The 18,025-nt window shown below is 38.7% G+C and overlaps 1 protein-coding gene across 2 annotated transcripts; it reads left to right on the top strand.

Moving 5' to 3' along the window:
* The first annotated feature begins 10,266 nt into the window (after positions 1-10,266).
* G6PC2 (glucose-6-phosphatase catalytic subunit 2) lies at positions 10,267-17,699 on the top strand. Of its 2 annotated transcripts, XM_069471674.1 has the most exons (5): positions 10,267-10,484; positions 11,065-11,174; positions 14,120-14,231; positions 16,272-16,387; positions 17,188-17,699. In XM_069471674.1, the coding sequence occupies exons 1-5, from the start codon at positions 10,267-10,269 to the stop codon at positions 17,697-17,699; spliced, it is 1,068 nt and encodes a 355-aa protein (XP_069327775.1). The 2 variants fall into 2 exon arrangements, with proteins under 2 accessions (XP_069327775.1, XP_069327784.1); XM_069471683.1 differs by lacking the exon at positions 16,272-16,387 and having other exon boundaries at positions 17,188-17,212.
* Positions 17,700-18,025: the final 326 nt, after the last annotated feature.

Raw genomic sequence — 18,025 nt, 5'->3', positions numbered from 1 at the left:
CACACTATGAATGGGCAGAAACATCCAAAGGTTCCTTACAATAGGTTTACAAAAAAATTCCTTCTTTTCTGCCCCTCCAGCATCTCTAACAATGGTTTTGAGCCTCACAGGAATGATATGTTACTATCTTGCATAACTAGAAGGGACTCAAACTCTATCAACATCACCTACTATATTCCTTGAGGAGAGGAAAAAGGCACAAGCTAATCAAATCAGATTTGCCAAAGCCTGGGCAAGCTGCCGGGAAACCCCATCGTCCAGGAACTCCAAATGGGTGAAATGGAGTCACTATTTGAATTCTTTTGGGTAAAGCTGAGGAAGAAAGAAAAATAGGGGAAAAACCTAGAGAATATGCTCTCTAAAGAATGGAAAATAAAGATGGCCAGTAATATGAAGCCAAAGTTATTATTTTCCTCTTTGACTATGACATATTTGTGAAAATAAGGCCTCTTATGACAGACCGAAAGGCCTTCCCTCTATTACTGCTTCCTTTCATTTTCGTTAACAATCCAAACACCAACAATAAAATAAATGTGTAAATAACATGCTCAGGGTTACCAGATATTGGCCATTCTATCCCCAAGAGCTAAATAAAGACCTACGGAATCAGGATAAGTTATTATTATTAATATTTAACACATCATAATGTACCCAAAAATAAGCTTCCCAGCCTAGGGACTTGTTATTAATAAAGTGAGTTATATAGTTTGCTGCAATAAGCCTCCTTTCATTTCACAAATATTTGCCCAAGAACTTCTAATTTTTAGATATCTAATAGTATTTACCTTAAAGCAAAATTTTACGAATGGAGCATCTCAGAACTTCAGCTGAATGAGTGATAGTGTTCATTTCCAGGGTTTTCACTGCCCTGGATTAGTGAATACAGTACTTAATAAGATTCATGGAAGGGTGCTGATTTGGTATCATGTTGACAAATTGCTCACTGAGTTTTTACACTGGCCTTTATCAGGCTGTTGAGTGAAGATCCTTGCTCTCTCTGGACATTGGACTGAGGGGGGTGATTGCCCTACCAATGTGCAATTTTTAGGACAGCCCCAGCGTGTCCATTGTCTTTTATTCTTTCTCAGGGCTCTTCCCCAACCAAGGCATGAGGAAGAAATTTCTATGTCATTTGTCCAAATGTTCATCTCTGGAAGACTGGTGAATGATTTCTTTCTAATTCCCCAAGCGTAACTAGGACAACAAGCTCTTCTTTCTGCTCAGCTCATAGAATAGGGCCTCTAGTTTTATCAGCTTTAGAAAGGGAAAAACATAAACCCCTCCATTACTGCCACACAGCACCACCATCACTACCACCACCACCATACTTATGCGCCTTTCGTTTCAATCTCTCCAAGATGTATTGAGTATCTATTATGTACCATGTACCTAGTTGAGAGCACTTTCTTCTCTGGGATACAGTCTGTGACCCAAGGTGGGGTTTCTGCAGGGTGGGGAGTAGAAAGAGGGCACATCTTCTCAGTCTGGAGGTGTTTCTGAATGGGGATTATAAAGACACTTGCTCAGGCTGACTGAAAGCTCCATTGCTCCTTTCCTGAAAATTTATTTTTTTCTCTAATGGGTGAAGGACCATGGGGTACAAGGAGAAAAGGTCATTGTCCTCTATGGCACATAACCTTGCTGGGTAAATACTTTCCATCTTGGAGGCAGAGCTAAGGCTAGAAATGATAATGAGTAATGCCATGGTTTAGACCAGAAGTTCCCCAACTACTAAGTGTAAGAATCTCTTTATGACATCCACATTTATTCTGAACTCCAAAAATGCTTATATATGTACTTTCAAATGTCCATTCACTAAGAAAATTGGAAATGATAAAAAGTATTTAAAATGAATTCAGAAGAGAAGAAAGTTCTTCCTGCAGATTCCAGATTAAGGGCCTCTGATATAGAAAATGCTCATTGTATTCAAAAGATTCTTGAACAGAAACTTTCAACCCTCTATATTTCTGAATGACCTGCATCAAGCTCTAGAATAGATGATTTAAGAAAACAAGTCTCTGACTATTGCTGTAATCAAAGTACAGTATCCAAAAAGTCAGCCTTCACTGCTACGTTCTGCCTGGAATCTTTTGTCTCTTCCCCAGAATTAAAAAAAATAATAAAATGAGGAAAGGGCTGGGACCTCCAGCATGGTGGAGGGAGGAAGTCACCAAATCTTCTTCCCTGTCCCCTCAAAAAAAACCCTATAAAACTTGGCCCAATGATCATTTCAGTGCCTTGGAAATTGACTAATGGCATATACCAAACTAAGAAGCATTTATTCATGAAAAACTACTTCAAAACTTTATGCTGAATGAAAGAAGCCAGATGCAAAAGAATACATATAATATTATTTAATTTATGTGAAATAACCAGAAAAGACAGATTCATAGAGGCAGAAAGCAGTTCAGTTTTGGCTCGGGGCCAGGAGTGGAAGCAGGCATTGACTGCCAAAGGGCGCAAGGGAACTCTCTGTGGTGATGAAGATGTTCTAAAACGGTTGTGGCAATTGTTGACAACTGTATAAATTTCCTAAAAATCCTTGAATTGTACATTTATAATGATGAAGTTCATGGTATACAAACAGTATCTCAATAAAATTGTTAAAATAAAAAAAGATGAAGGATATCAGAGCTTCAGAAAAAAAGAGAGTACATTTCCAAGCACCCAGAAAATATTCAATATAATGAGAAAAATATTCAGGTTTTTTACTGAAGTAAAATACACAACATAAAATTCACCATCTTAACCATTTTTAAGTGTACAGTTCAGTGACATTATGTGCATCCACACTGTTGTGCAACCATCACCACTATCCATTTCTAGAACTCTTTTCATCTTGCAAAACTAAAACTCTGTGCCCATCAAACAATAAATCCCATTGTCTCCTCCCCTCAGATCCTGGCAACCACCATTCTACTTTCTGTCTCTATGAATTTGACTACTTTATGTGCAATTTTTCAATGGTCTCATAAATGTCAAAAATGGGGATTTCTTTTACAGCTTTTAAATACAATGTATTGAAGTTAATGTCTTTGGGTGTGATAATGGTATTACTTCCATGATATTCTTGAATATATTTTCCCCTTTCATCCTACATTTTTCATTTCTAAATTGTACCCATCTATCAAGGCCCAGTTACTTGCCACCTCCCCCACAAAAGCTCCCTAATCTCATAGACTGAAAGTTATATCTGCCTTTCCTTTTTGCTTTTCCATTTACTCTCTCTGTTCACTTCTAAGGGCACAATGATAATGTTATTTATGTAAATATCTTTTCTCCCCTACCAGACCACAAGCTTCTTAAGGTATGATCTATGTCCTGTGCCAGAGTCAGTGTCTTACACTAGTGCTTCTGAAAAGTGAGGTTCCCCACCCAACATCAACATTATTTGGAAACTTGTTAGAAATACAAACTCACAGACTCCACTCCACTCCTATTGAATCAAAGACTCTGGAAATGGATGCCTATAGTCTGCGTTTAAACAAGCCCTCCAGGTGAGTTGCATGCACACTTAGGTTTGAGAGCTACTGCATTACACATAGTAAGGACTCTAAGTCATCTATAAAATATGAATACAGCTATACAATATCTTAACTCTACTGTGAAGAAAATTAATAGTACTCAATGGGCAACTCGGTTGGGTCCTTTGTAATCCAAGAAAAAGCTTATAGATGTATAGGTCATGATCATTTCTAGGGAAGAGTACATAATGAGACTAAAGGAGGGGGTACCTGGAACAGCTGCAGCAGGATCATTTATAATAGTGTCATTATGGAATGCCAATATTTCCGGGATGCTAGCCAGAGTGGAGGTAATGATTTTCTGAAAGTCACTAGGGTCTAAACTCTGTCTGAAATAAATCCATTTTACATTGCTAGGTGACACTGGAGAGATCTCAAACATAATTTATTTTAGAGACGGCAAATAAGTTGGTGGTAAAAGGATAATGACCATGCAGAGACGTTGAAGGTCAATTCCTCCAAAATATATTTTTGTTTACTGCCACTGCATAAGTAACACAAGCTAAAGTCAAATATCTCTGAGTGATGTTGAATTGCAGTGAGCATTATAACTTAGTGATGAATGGTTCATTTTATGATAAGAATATATCTTGTGGTTATATAATATTTCATTGGTGAAACATACCAAAGAAATTCTAGCCTCAGTCCTACGTAAAACAGGCAGGATTTACTATAAATCAAAACCTCAGGAGAATTTAAATGAATCAGACTGAGAATTTTCTAGAAAGAACTGGAAGTATTCAACTACTGGGATTAACTAAAAACAAGGCAGCAGTATAGGGTTTTGGGACCAGCTATAGTAGCAAATATTATTTTTTAATTTCAGGATATTATGAGGTTACAAACCATCAATTCATGAGTGGATTATTAAAATTTGGTGTATGTATACAATGGAATATTATTCAATTATAAGAAACGACAGTGATCTAGCACCTCTTATATTTTCCTGGATTGCGCTTGAGCCCATTATGCGCAGTGAGGTATCAAAAGTAGCAAATATTTTTAAAAAACAAAGAGTCATTAAGAGGAAGGAAGTCATTAAGACAAGCAAATCATGCTGGGGTGATTGGAGTTCTGAAGACATCTCTAAGGAAACTAGGGGGATGAAGGGATCCCAGCAGAAGCACCATGGACAGCGCATGGGATTCCAGCACTGTGCTTCATTAGTTTGGGTCAGGAATTCCATTGAGAATCTGGTGAAAACTGTGGCCTTCTTCCAACAAATGCATACAAGCATGAACATTTTGCATGCAATTTTAGGAAGTTCACTGACCCATAAATAAGTTAATTCACATTATAGACTGCCTGGTGACTGAAGAGATTTGGCTAAGATTAGACCCCAAAGGACATATTCATAAAGATTTCTTCCACTCCAAAAGTGCTTTTTTCTGGCACAGCAGAGTTCTAGTTGTGGAACACTTGGAGGAATCAAATGGAGAGCTCTGCTACAGCAGGAGGAAAAGGAGTTGATCCTGAAGGAATGGTGGTTGGCTGTGCAATTGTCTGAAGACCCTGTATTTAATGTGTGGAGGACATTTGGCTTGATTCCCAGAGGCAATAGTGAACAACTCAGACATGTCTCTGCTCTCTTGGAGCTGTCTTTGTTCTCAGGCTGGAGGGTGAGGTTGAAGACACTGACCACTGCAAAGAGTTAAATAACTAAATATTCATTGTGAGGAAGAGGGAGGGCAGGACAGAAGGGAGGAAGAGAGGGAGAGAAGAAAAAAGAGGGAAGAAGAGGCAGAGATGTTAGAGTAAAAAGAGAAGCAACATAAGAATCATATATCGGAGCAAAACTTATATGACTTTGCCCTACTTCTACTCTGAGGAAGAATTTCAGAGTTGGAATTCAACTCCACTTTTACTATTGGCAAAATGAGAATAATATTAATTATAGCTAAATTTTTTTTTTAGTATTAACCATGTGTCTTAGGTAAAAAAATGAGCAAAAGGAGGGATACAAGAACAGACCAAGCCTTCATCTATGGGAAAGAGTGGAATAATACAGATCTTAAATAAGGTAAACGAGAAAAAAATGCATTAAGGCAGAAGTTAAGAAAGTGGTACAAGGAAGTGGTACAACTCCACATAGGAGGCACAGGAGGGGTGTAGACACCTTGTTTCAAGGGAGGGATGAATTAAGACAGAGCTTCTATTAATAAAATTTGATGTGTATGAAAACCATGTAGGAAGCTTTCTAAAACGCCCATTTCTGTACCTCGTTCCCAAAGAGTCGGGATCTGTGATCTGGAGTGGGCCTGGAAACCACACGCAGGTAGCAGGAGGCAGGTGGTCCATAGATCACACTTTGAGAAAGACAATCTCAAAAAGAGGATGTAAAGGTAGATCTTTTGGATCTGGGTAGCTTGAACGTGGCTTTGTTCCATCATCACTTGGTGAATTGATTTTGGACAGACCTTGAACTCTAACAACCTTGGCTTTGAAATGACTCAGCTTGTCAGGCAGGTTCTTAGTAAAGGGAAAACCTTCACTGGAAGATTATTAGTGTCAGAAAGAACCAACCTCCTGTATCTCCCTCCTGTTGGGTCCACATAGGATAGGTCCTGGGGTGCGTCCCCACCCTGAGCCATGCCAACTCTAGTGGCAATGACAAACTGGGGAGGACTAAGGAAACACTGAGGAAGAGATTTCTCACAGGAACAAATCATAAAATACATGTAAGTGCTGAAAAGCTTGAAGTGAAAAGCTTACAAGTATGATGGGTCAGGTGTGGTTTTCATTTGTTTCCTTTTTAAAATATAGTATGAATTGCTTTTGATTTTAATTTTGTTTTATATTACATAAAATATTTACACAGTTTCAAAGTCAAATCCATAAAATAAGTATATTCGAAGTCTAGTTTTTATCCCTGTTCCCTCTGCTTTAGTCTCTTTTCTCCCTTTTAGGTAAACTTAGAGAAATTTTTTTTGCCAGGCACAGTGACTCACTTCTGTAATCCCGGAACTTTGGGAGGCCAAAGTGGGGGGATTTCTTGAGACCAGGAGTTCAAGATAAGCCGGAGCAAAAGCGAGACTCCATCTCTACAAAAAGTAGAAAAATTAGTCGGGCAGGAAGCTGAGGCAGGAGATGGCTCGAGCCCAGTGAGGTTGCAATGAGCTATGATGACGCCGTTGCATTCTGGCCCAAGTGACAATGTGACATCCTCTCCCCTCAAACAAAGAACAATTTGAGCTCGTTTATTATTCTATTCTCTTTAAACACAAGCAGATGTGTGTGTGATACACACACACACGTATATTACCCATTTCTTAGATAAACATTTATATACTTCTCTCTACCTTAAATAAGCTTTCTTGACCTTGCCATTTTCTAACATTATCTCTGTGGAAAAATGCATTTTGAGTTTGCACTAACCAAATAACACACATAGTTTTTAAACATAGCCTTTTTATAAGTTAGTATTCCTATCAACCTTTGTTTAATAATTCATTCATTCAGTAAATATTTACCAAATAACTATGATGGGCCCAAGGGCAGTTCCAGGTCTTGTGAAATCTAAAGGTTCTCTGTAATAAAAAGAATATGAACTGGGCGCGGTGGCTTACGCCTGTGGTCCTAGCACTCTGAGAGGCAGAGGCAGGAGGATCACTTGAGGTCAGGAGTTCGAGACCAGCCTCAGCAAGAGTGAGACCCTGTCTCTATTAAAAATAGAAAGAAATTAGCCAGACAATTAAAAATACAGAGAAAAAATTAGCTGGGCATCGTGGCACATGCCTGTAATCCCAGCTACTTGGGAGGCTGAGGCAGAAGGATCGCTTGAGCCCAGGAGTTTGAGGTTGCTGTGAGCTAGGCTGATGCCATGGCACTCTAGCCTGGGCAACAGAGCCAGTCTCTGTCTCAGAAAAAAAAAAAAAAGAATATGAAATTATGAATATACTCTACAACTCCCAGCAACAAACTGCCATCTTAGGGCCTAAAAAAAAACTTTGCCAGCTTCATGGGAAATCAGCGCCTGCACGGGCCTGTGTTGGGGACTGCACTAGTGGCTGGTACACAAAGCAGACTTGATCTCTTGTTTTATGGAGCTTATACTGTGGTTTTGCAAGAGAGAGGTACTAAATATGTAAGCTCAACATAAATATATAATTATAAATTGTGTTTAAATCCCTATCATGGGCTGAATTGTATTCAAAATTCACATTGAAGCCTGAACCCCAGCACTTCCCAATATGACTGTATTTGGAGACAGGGTCTTTAAAGAGGTGGTTAAGATGAGGTCATTAGGGTGTATCCTAATCCAATATGACTTGTGTCCTTATAAGAAGAGGAGATTAGGACACACCCACACAACAGGGAAGACCATGTGAAGACACAGGGAGCACAAGCCGAGGAGGGAGATCTCAGAGGAAACCAATCCTGCCAACACCTTGACTCTGGTCTCCAGAACTGTGAGAAAATGTGTGTCTGCTGTGTAAGCCACCCAGCCTGGTGCTTTGCTACAGCAGCCCTCGCAGGCTGATACAATCCCCTGAGAGGAAAGAGTGCTTGAGAGAAAGCCTTGCCAGAGGAGTGGTGAGGATGCGGTCAGAGGAAGCACGGCTGAGGAGGTGCACACAAGCCACGGTGTGAAAAGACTAAAAATGATGAACTGTGAGGAATAAACAGATTAGCAGGTCCTGTTAAAGGGCAAAAGAAATCAAGGTGTTTTGGCTTCAGTTAATTATCCCACAGTCTACAGAACCAGATAGTTCCCCAGAGACAGTCTTTCTAAACTAACTACCTAAGATGAAAGGCTTATATGCAGCCAATTTCATCATAGTCCACAGACTCTGAAGTAGTGAATGAGCAGGAAGTTTAATTTTTAATTGTAAGACAAAATGTATTTGATATCTTTCACATCCTGATTTAAGGATAAGACATTTCTGAAGAAAATGAATATTATGAATTATGAAGCTCAGATACTTCTTAGAAAAAGAATGAGTCTTTTCTCGTGGCTCATTAAAGAGATTATGGAAATTATAGAACCTGAATATGCAAAATAAAAAAGCCAGAAGCATAGACTTTGATTAGTCAAGGCTAATGCCTCATATGGATTGCTTTAGCACACTGATTCCAAACCCTTATTCCACACTGAAACCACTTAGGAAGTATTTTTATAATACCAATGCCCAGGTCCCATCACCAGAAATTTAATTGATTTTGGAGTGAGACAAAATTATGGCATGTTTAAAAAGCACCACAAAAGGTTTTAAGGGATTTTTAAATTTAATTTAATTTAATTTTTTTTTTTTTTTTTTTTTTTTTTTTGAGACATAGTCTCACTCTGTTGCCCAGGCTAGAGTGCAGTGGTGTGATCATAGCTCACTGCAACCTCTAACTCCTGACCTCAAGTGATACTTCCTGCCTTAGCCTCCTGAATAGCTGGGACTACAGGAACACACCACCATGGCCAGCTTAATTTTTAAGGTTTTTTTAGAGATAGGGTCTTACCATGTTGCCCAGGCTGGTCGTGAACTCCTGGCCTCAGTGATCCTCCCTCCTCAGCCTCCCAAAGTGCTGGGATTATGGGGGCGAGCCACAACGCAAAGCCCCTTTAAAGGATTTTAAAGCATTTCTTGCAGAGGAGGCAAGAGAGGACCCGAAGAGCCAGATAGACACTGAAAGCCAACAACAGTGGTGCTGTTAAATGATGGGACACAACTCTAGGAGAAACTCAAAGTGACATGCATAGCCTGTGAAGGTTTCTAGTGAAGGGGACCTCGATCAGTGAAGACAACAACCTGAATAGTAAGGTAAGGCCACCTGATGGGGCTTACCCCCCTCGGCCACCTGATGGGGCTTAATCGCTTTCCCACTAATACTCCCAGACAGAACTTAGCTCTCTAAAACCAACATCTCACTCTGACTTGGACCCATGCGTCTCTTTGCACTGCCTTTCTGTTCATTCTCAATCTGCATGTTTTTTCTGCTGCTTCCCACTTACTGCTGCTGAACACTGTGTTCTCCACAATTTTCCTGATTAGTCAAAAACCCTTGGAAATCTGTTCCTATCTTTCTCACATGAGCCATTCCCCAATACTCTCAACTGTATTCTCTAGTCAATAAGAGAAGACTCAATTATTTTCAAAGTGACTTCCATTTCTGCTTTCTTGCCTCATCGTCACAAAGCAACACATTTCCTTCCAGTCTTCATATATTCTATCATGCTCTTTGCCAATAAAGAAATATCAAACTATTCTTAGTTTAAAATCTATGATCAGAAAATAATCTGTCATATCATATATTTTTCATGCCCAGATATTTACTCAACTGTTTTCCCCAAAGACCCAGTAAAATAGAGAGCTACAGCCTATCCTAAATTAAAATGCATGTCTTTTAGAGCTATTTGACATACAATAATTATTTGCAAAGTCTTCTAGCCAAACACAGAAATTGCTAATGTCTTTCCTTGAAGGAAATGAACTGTGCAAAAAATTTCGAACAAACATGATCCAACTGTTCACACAAGAGGGAGGTTACATAAGAAATTCATTGTGTTTCTATCCAAATTTCCCTTCAAATTGCCACAGATCAGCATGTACTTCACCTCTTTACCACCAATTAAAATCATAAACAGATGAGCTTTTCAGCAGAGGAGAACAGATGTGCCCTTTCCACAGATGGTCAGTGTCACATGCTGCAATAATGGCCAGAAATGCTACGAAGGTACAGTATATAAACAGCGGGACCCACAGCACTTCAGCTCCAATTGCTCTGTGTTTAGAATTCCCTCTTTTTCAAGATGGATTTCCTTCATAGGAATGGAGTGCTCATAATTCAGCATTTGCAGAAGGACTACCGAGCTTGCTACGATTTTCTAAATTTTATGTCCAATGTTGGAGACCCCCGGAATATCTTTTCTATTTATTTTCCACTTTGGTTTCAACTTAATCAAACAGTTGGAACCAAGATGATATGGGTAGCAGTCATTGGGGATTGGTTCAATCTTATATTTAAATGGTAAGACTTCTGTTTTGTTTCATTTTTCCTAAAACGTATTCTTAAATTTGTAGCTTTGGCTTAATGAACAAATTTCAGATGTGTATGGTTTTATTTGGAAAATCTTTCAAACATACCAGTAAACTTGAAACACCAGATTCATAAACTTTAAGAACTTTAAGAAAGCATAGAAATGTGTAATTTAATGACTTATAAGTAAATTCCAAAAATCTATAACACATATTCTGTGATTAACCAAGTAGTCAGTTAAATGAGCAGCATCATAATGAACAGATTGATGATTCCAGGGACCACTTTGATGTTCCCAGTCTAAGTACCCAACGCACCCACAGGATAGCCCCTGCAGGGAAAAAATCCCCCATGTTTATGGGAAACTTGGGTGCCAAAACCCCAAATGACTATCATCCTCTATAATGAGTGAGAGACCAGAACCCAAGTTCTTTCAAAGTCTCTTAATCATGAACTTTCCCCCATCACCCCCCTGCTTGAGTCATTTTTATAGGAAAGAATAGCTAGTCTCCAATTAAGTAATAGCTGTGCATTTAAATATATATGCATATTTATATTTCTTTAAATACAGGATATTATTTGGTCATCGGCCTTACTGGTGGGTTCAAGAAACTCAGATTTACCCAAATCGCTCAAGTCCGTGCCTTGAACAGTTCCCTACTACATGTGAAACAGGTCCAGGTAAGCAATCACAGCAGCCTCAAGTCACTAAAGACACTCCAGCGAAGAGTAATTATGTATGATTATCATCTAATAACTGATATGATATAGGGTATTAAAGAAAATGTCATGGGGGAGAATGCTAAAAGTTGATAACCATTAAAATTGCTAATGAGGAAGGAAAGAAATTTTATGAATAATCAAACTCCATTTTGTTATCTGCGAAAGGGTAGACTGGGAGAATACTCCCCAAATGATTTTATATTTGTGCATTTACTTTGTGGAAGAATGTAATGGCTTGATACTAAAACAAACAAAAACCAGTTAGCTAGAATGAATTCAAAGGAGTATATTAAGATCCTAGAAATGTTGATTTATCTGCTCCTGAGCAACTTTCGAAGTTATCAGAGGGCTTCTGAGAGAGAATCTCATGACCGAGGGAAGAAGAGATGAGTTTTCTGTAAGAAAGGTAAGGACTTCCCAATATTAGTATTGCCAGTAAAGATTATCTCTAACCTTAGAACAATTTCTTTAAAATTTCTTTTTTCCTCTCATGTATATAGTAGATTAACAGATTTCTTGGGCCACTTCATTTTTAATTATAAGTAAGATTCTGTATGAATGTAAAATCTTTATTGTGGAAATTGAGTCTAAGACTGTAAAAAGGTTTTTTTGAAATATATAAAGGAAAATTACATATTTTTTTTAATTTATGAGAGTATGTTATATTGTACCTCACCATATTTTGTTATATAGCATAAAATTCTTGCCGTTTGGTATCCTTTGAAATGAACCCTGAGTGTAGTGAATGTATAAGTTTTTGATGAGTTTTCTAAATATATTTCTTTTTTGCTCCCATAAAACTATACATATGTCTTTATATTGTTACCGGTGTGCAATCTTCCTCAGTCCTTGTATTTAGAGACAAGGACTTGAAACCAAATACCAAAGTAGCAGAGCAAAGTGAAAGAAGTTTATTAAGCAAGTACACCACCAGACATGGACCAGGGTGTCAAGGAAGATGAGCACGTGATAGAACACTCCAGAAGAGTGGTAGGAGCCCGCACATGTCCAAGAGAGCAGTGGCCCTGGGGTCTCTTTGGCTTCCCCTTTTCTTTCTTCTGACTTCCTCATTCTTGTGTTGCCTTCCCCCTGGCCAATGAGAATGTTATCTCCTCCCATCCATAGGGCAGGGAGTTTTTTTACTTTATCCGTTCAGGCTCAGAAGTATCATGGCTTCCAAAACCCATTCATTCAGGGGGACAATAATATATGGTAATAATGATATAATGAAGTCAGAGTCACTGGAGGACACCCTTGTCCTCCATCAGCACAGGGGCCTCCTGAGGGGCTTCCCCAGATAGGAGTAAACAAGGTGTTTCTATAATGGTTACCATAGCAGCTTGACCATAGCTTTTGTTCTCATTGATCTGTGACCCTAATTTTGTTCCTACCATTCTGCCCCACCTGTGCTCTCTATTCTGATCTCCTGCCTCAATGTCACTTATCACACTGTGCTATAATTCTTTGTATATCTGGCTGCCTAGACTGTGCAGTACATCAGGGCAGGGATGATGTGTATTTTATTTCTGTGAAAACAATGAGTGAAGAATTGCTGAATGGAGGGATGGACAATATTTGACACAACTGAAATGCTATTTTGGTCTATACCAGTACTTCCCAGCATGTGTTCCATCTTATGAGACATTTTCTGGAAAAAGAAGGAAGGCAGTCCGGGATGGGGAGATGGGGAGAAAGAGAGGGAGAGACAGAGAAACTTCATTCTATATTTGTCCTTGAAGATTTACAATTCACTTAAGTGTATAAAATGCTCTGAAAATTCCTGCAGATAAGAAATAGGTTTGTTTAACAAAAAAGAAACTGGTGTTTTGTTTTTAAAAAAGAGACTGGTGTTTAGCCTGAAAGAACTTCCACTAGGAAAAAAAAAATTAAAATAAAATAAAATCAGGGAGAATACCTAAGTAAAGTGATTAAAAAAAAATTAAGCAACATGGAAAAATTCTGGAAATAGAAAGCCTACCTGACTGCAGGCTTTTTCTGCTAGGATTAATGCCCCCTTTACAGCTTTTCTTCATTCTTTATTTTAATCCTCTATTTTGTAACAAAGATTCTCATTGCAGCGGCCACAAGATAGGCATAGAGGTAGCTACTTGTATACAGCAGTCGTTTGTAAGTCAATCAGTAAACCACAGGCATAATGTTATTCTTTAGTTTGACTTTTCAGCCCAAGGCAAATAAACTGATTCAAGATCCAATATAAGTAATTTCCTTGTCAATTAAAAACAATTAGATATGAAGAATGAGTAGGGTTGTGGAAGATTTTGGTGCAACAACCTTAGTTCTTAATTAGCCTTGAATATATTGATTTCTGGAATTCATTGAGTTTGAAAATCTGGAAAAAAAAGTTTTTGAAATAGTGACTCAATTTACCTTATTTCTTTTTTTTTTTTTTTTTGAGACAGAGTCTCACTTTGTTGCCCAGGCTAGAGTGAGTGCCGTGGCATCAGCCTAGCTCACAGCAACCTCAAACTCCTGGGCTCAAGCGATCCTCCTGCCTCAACCTCCTGAGTAGCTGGGACTACAGGCGTGTGCCACTATGCCCGGCTAATTTTTCTATATATATATTTTTAGTTGTCCATATAATTTTTTTCTATTTTTAGTAGAGACGGGGTCTCGCTCTTGCTCAGGCTGGTCGAACTCCTGACCTTGAGCGATCCACCCGCCTCGGCCTCCCAGAGTGCTATGATTACAGGCGTGAGCCACCGCGCCCGGCCTCAATTTACCTTATTTCTAGCTACTTCTAAACATTGCATATAGCCTGTGCCCTGTGGTTTGTTCCTGAGTTATTTGTCATTTTCATGGTAAATATGCTGTTCTATTGTCCATTTCTGATCTCAATAGTTAATTAGGCACCTTTCACATGGATTGATACTTTGTTGTTGCAGGAAGTCCATCTGGCCATGCAATGGGCTCATCGTGTGTCTGGTACGTCATGGTAACAGCTGCCCTGAGCCACACTGTCACTCGGATGGATAAGCTCTCTATCACTCTGCACAGGTCAGCTTGGCTGCATTTTGTGTAGCACTGGAATATGACAGTTTAGAATACAGAAAGTCGTGTCTAAAAATTCATTTTAGAGTACTTTTAGTTGTTGAATGAAATATGCTTATTCTGTTCATTCATAGCCAAAATAACAAAATGAATAAAAAACTAATATTTTGCTTTAAGATAATGTCCTAATTAGCTCAAAGCTATTTCCAGTTTACAGAGTTGGAAATGTTTAACTGATGAATGATTTGCTAACCGTGCCTTTGGATTTCCAAAATGCAATAATTATTTTGATAGCTCATAAATAAATCATCTAAAATTATACAATATAGCAAAATAAAATAAAATTATACAGTATAAGGAATTACTTTTGCATGCATAGTCCTTGCTTTAAGATTAACTGGAAGTTTTGAGAATCATCATTCCCCTTGAACGCATCAGTTTATTCAGTGAAATTATGCTTCCTCCTTTGAATAGTCAATGCTTTTGACATCAATAACAAATATTCTAGCTCTGAAGACTAAACAAACTTTGTAATTAAAAACATTCCTGATAAAAACTTAAATTTGAATGTTAGTAGATTTAATGTTAGAAGATTTCTTAATGTTTAGAAAGGCCTAGAACTTTAAGATTATTCACTATTTTGTAGGAATTGGGCTGTTTCTTTGTCTTCTTTCCTGAAATCCTTTAACTATCCTTAAAACAATCCTGAGCACCATTTTAGTCATAAATTATTAGGCTACTTGAGACTAGATTTGCCAGTTTAATTTTTGAAAAAATACTACAATATATACTATTATAAAAGTTTCTTCTAAAATAAAACATTTTTAAGATCCATCACATGTTCCACTTTTAAGAGTAGTATTGGATAATATACGAAACAAATGACCAAAGGAATTTGGGCATGTTTAAAGTTTATTCTAATGAGACCATGGCCTGTATGCTTTAATGTATTCATTATCCAACCCAAAACAACAACAATAGTAGAATGGTGTTATAATTTAAAGAAGTTAGCATTTTCTATCCATAGATAATTTTCAGAGTGGGAATCTAGACAAGCCTTGCCTTTTCTCTATAATTCATTCCTTCCCCCAATTACTAAATCTAGAAAAAATATGTGTTTTTCCTAAGAAAAAAAAATTATTGTACCTCCCTTTTTTCTTTCATCTATAAAAATTTATTGTGTGCCTACTCCTTACCTTCGCATTACCAAATCCTTGTTTATTCTTCCTCTACATGGATAACCCCTGCTTATTTCCTCTTTGGAAGTTTCATTTCTATTTCTTAATCTTTCTATAACCAAATTTTGGTCTGTTTATCGGGAACAAACTATTCAGGGATTCCTGAAACACGATATTGCTAACAATTTTTTTTTAACGACATTCAATGCTTGGTTCTAATATTTTTTATGGGTTTTTTTTTTTATATATTGCTGCTTCTAATCCAAATCCAAACCTACAGGTCAATTCCCTTGTTCCTTATTTTCTCTATCTCAAAAAACAAGGAACCAGGACTCTTGAGAATCCGTGAAATTAAACCCGATGAAAATGTGCCCTTGCTGTAATGCTCATGAGCTTTTCATCTCAGTGGCAGCTGCCTCTCCAGTGAGTTTTCTCCAAGCAAAGAAAAGTTGAGAGAGGAGGTTAAGGAGGAAGCACATAGGACAGGGTGTAAAAACAGATATGGTTTGTTCGTGGTCATTCTGGACATTAGTAATTACCCCCAAACTTGAATTTCCTCTACACCATTAAAACAATTATCATTATTTTAAGGATGTCACATTGGCTTCCTTTTTAGCATTTATTAAAATCTCAGGATATAGCACTGGTTAAATTTAATTCATTGAGAAATGTAGAAACATTTTTGTTAAAGCTTTTAAATCCTGTGGAGCACATGGAAACATTTGAATAAAAAAAAGACTCTAGAATCATGATGTTATGTCACAGCTAGAAGAGTCCTCTGAGACGGATCATCTGGTGTCACCCCCCTAATTTTATGAGTGATACAATTTCTTTGCTTTTTACGCTTGTATCTATTCTTCCATCGTAGACTGACCTGGTCATTTCTTTGGAGTCTTTTTTGGTTGATTCAAATCAGTGTCTGCATCTCCAGAGTATTCATAGCAACACATTTTCCTCATCAAGTTATTCTTGGAGTAATTGGTGGTAAATATGATCACTTACCTTTAGCCGTGTCATTTGAAAGCTTTGGATTCATTTGTTTAATGGTGTCAGATTCTCCCTGGCAATCAGTTTTTCAATTTCAAAGGTAATTCTGCAAAGTCATTGATACTAAATGCTACCCTGGGAGCTTAAGTGGTTCAACACACCTCTCATAGCCTCCATGTATACAGTGGCACAGTCTCACTCAGTGGTATAAATGCATAATTGCTTGGTGACATGGGCTTTTCTGCACTTGGATTAGAGCTAAGTCCAACCTCAAACTATCACTTCAGACAGTGTGCTTGCATCTTGGGTTGGGGGACTTAATGACCCTCCAACCTGCACACCATGCTATTCTCTCTGAAACATGTGAAGTGATTATTCCATGACTATAGACTTCATTTAGTAGCTGCTTTGTATTCCTGCATCAGTGATCACCATGATTGAGTTTCCACTGTTCAGCGCCACATACCTTACAAAGGCTCTCTAAGTTAATTGGCTATGGCAATTGAAATATTAATTGCAAGCTCCTAAGTCAGTGTTCTGCCTATAAAGTGGGTTATCACTCAGTGCCATCAACTCCAGAACAATCCTTCTGGGCTAACATGGATAGTGAAAACATCACGGGCAAACGTGTGTTTTTAATTGCTGCCTAAAAAAGGCTTTAGAAAATTGATAGAACCTGGGTGTCTAAAACCCTTTACCATTGAAAACGATGGCTAAACTCTTTAATGCAGAGAAGAATGATTCCCGAGGAGCTCAAGGACACACAGTCATTGTCAGTGTCTCTTTCCAATCCCCAGGCATGCTGGTGGCAGAGGCCTTTGAACACACTCCAGGCATCCAAACGGCCACCCTGAGCACATACCTGAAGACCAACCTCTTCCTCTTCCTGTTTGCACTTGGCTTTTACCTGCTTCTCAGGCTGCTCAACATTGACCTGCTATGGTCCGTGCCCATAGCCAAAAAGTGGTGTGCCAACCCCGACTGGATCCACATTGACACCACACCTTTTGCTGGACTCGTGAGAAACCTCGGGGTCCTCTTTGGCTTGGGCTTTGCAATCAACTCCGAAATGTTCCTTAGGAGCTGTCGAGGGGAAAACAGCTATAAGCCGAGCTTCCGGTTGCTCTGCGCGGGGACCTCGTTGGCCACACTGCAGCTCTACCATTTCATCAAGATCCCGACTCACGAAGAGCACTTATTTTATGTGCTGTCTTTCTGTAAAAGTGCATCCATCCCACTGACTGTGGTTGCTCTGATTCCCTACTGTGTTCATATGCTCATGAAACCAAGTGAAAAGAAGATTAAATAGAGTGGTGCAGACAGCAGTGCCCTGGGCTACCGGACCACCCTTCTCCATCCAGCAGTTAGAACCACAGAGCAGGGACAGACCCCAGCCCACACGTGGCAGCGCAGGCCCCATCATCCCACCCACACCTGTGTTTAGTTTGGCCTTCACTGTGCTCTTTTTTTAATTAGCTGCTGACATTTAAAAACCAGAATATTTAACATAAAATTCTGAGTTTCTGTATTTTCTGAAAATTCTGATGATATGGCAACACAGGGACTGCATTTCCACCTGGAGACAATTGACTGGAGCTGAGTTCTGACTGTCCCCAGTGGGAGGTCAGGACTGTG

This window comes from Eulemur rufifrons, chromosome 1 (assembly GCF_041146395.1).
Source record: "Eulemur rufifrons isolate Redbay chromosome 1, OSU_ERuf_1, whole genome shotgun sequence".
NCBI classification, from domain to species: Eukaryota; Metazoa; Chordata; class Mammalia; order Primates; family Lemuridae; genus Eulemur; species Eulemur rufifrons.
The sequence above is the reverse complement of the archived record's forward strand: the minus strand, read 5'-3'. Positions and strand labels throughout refer to the sequence as shown.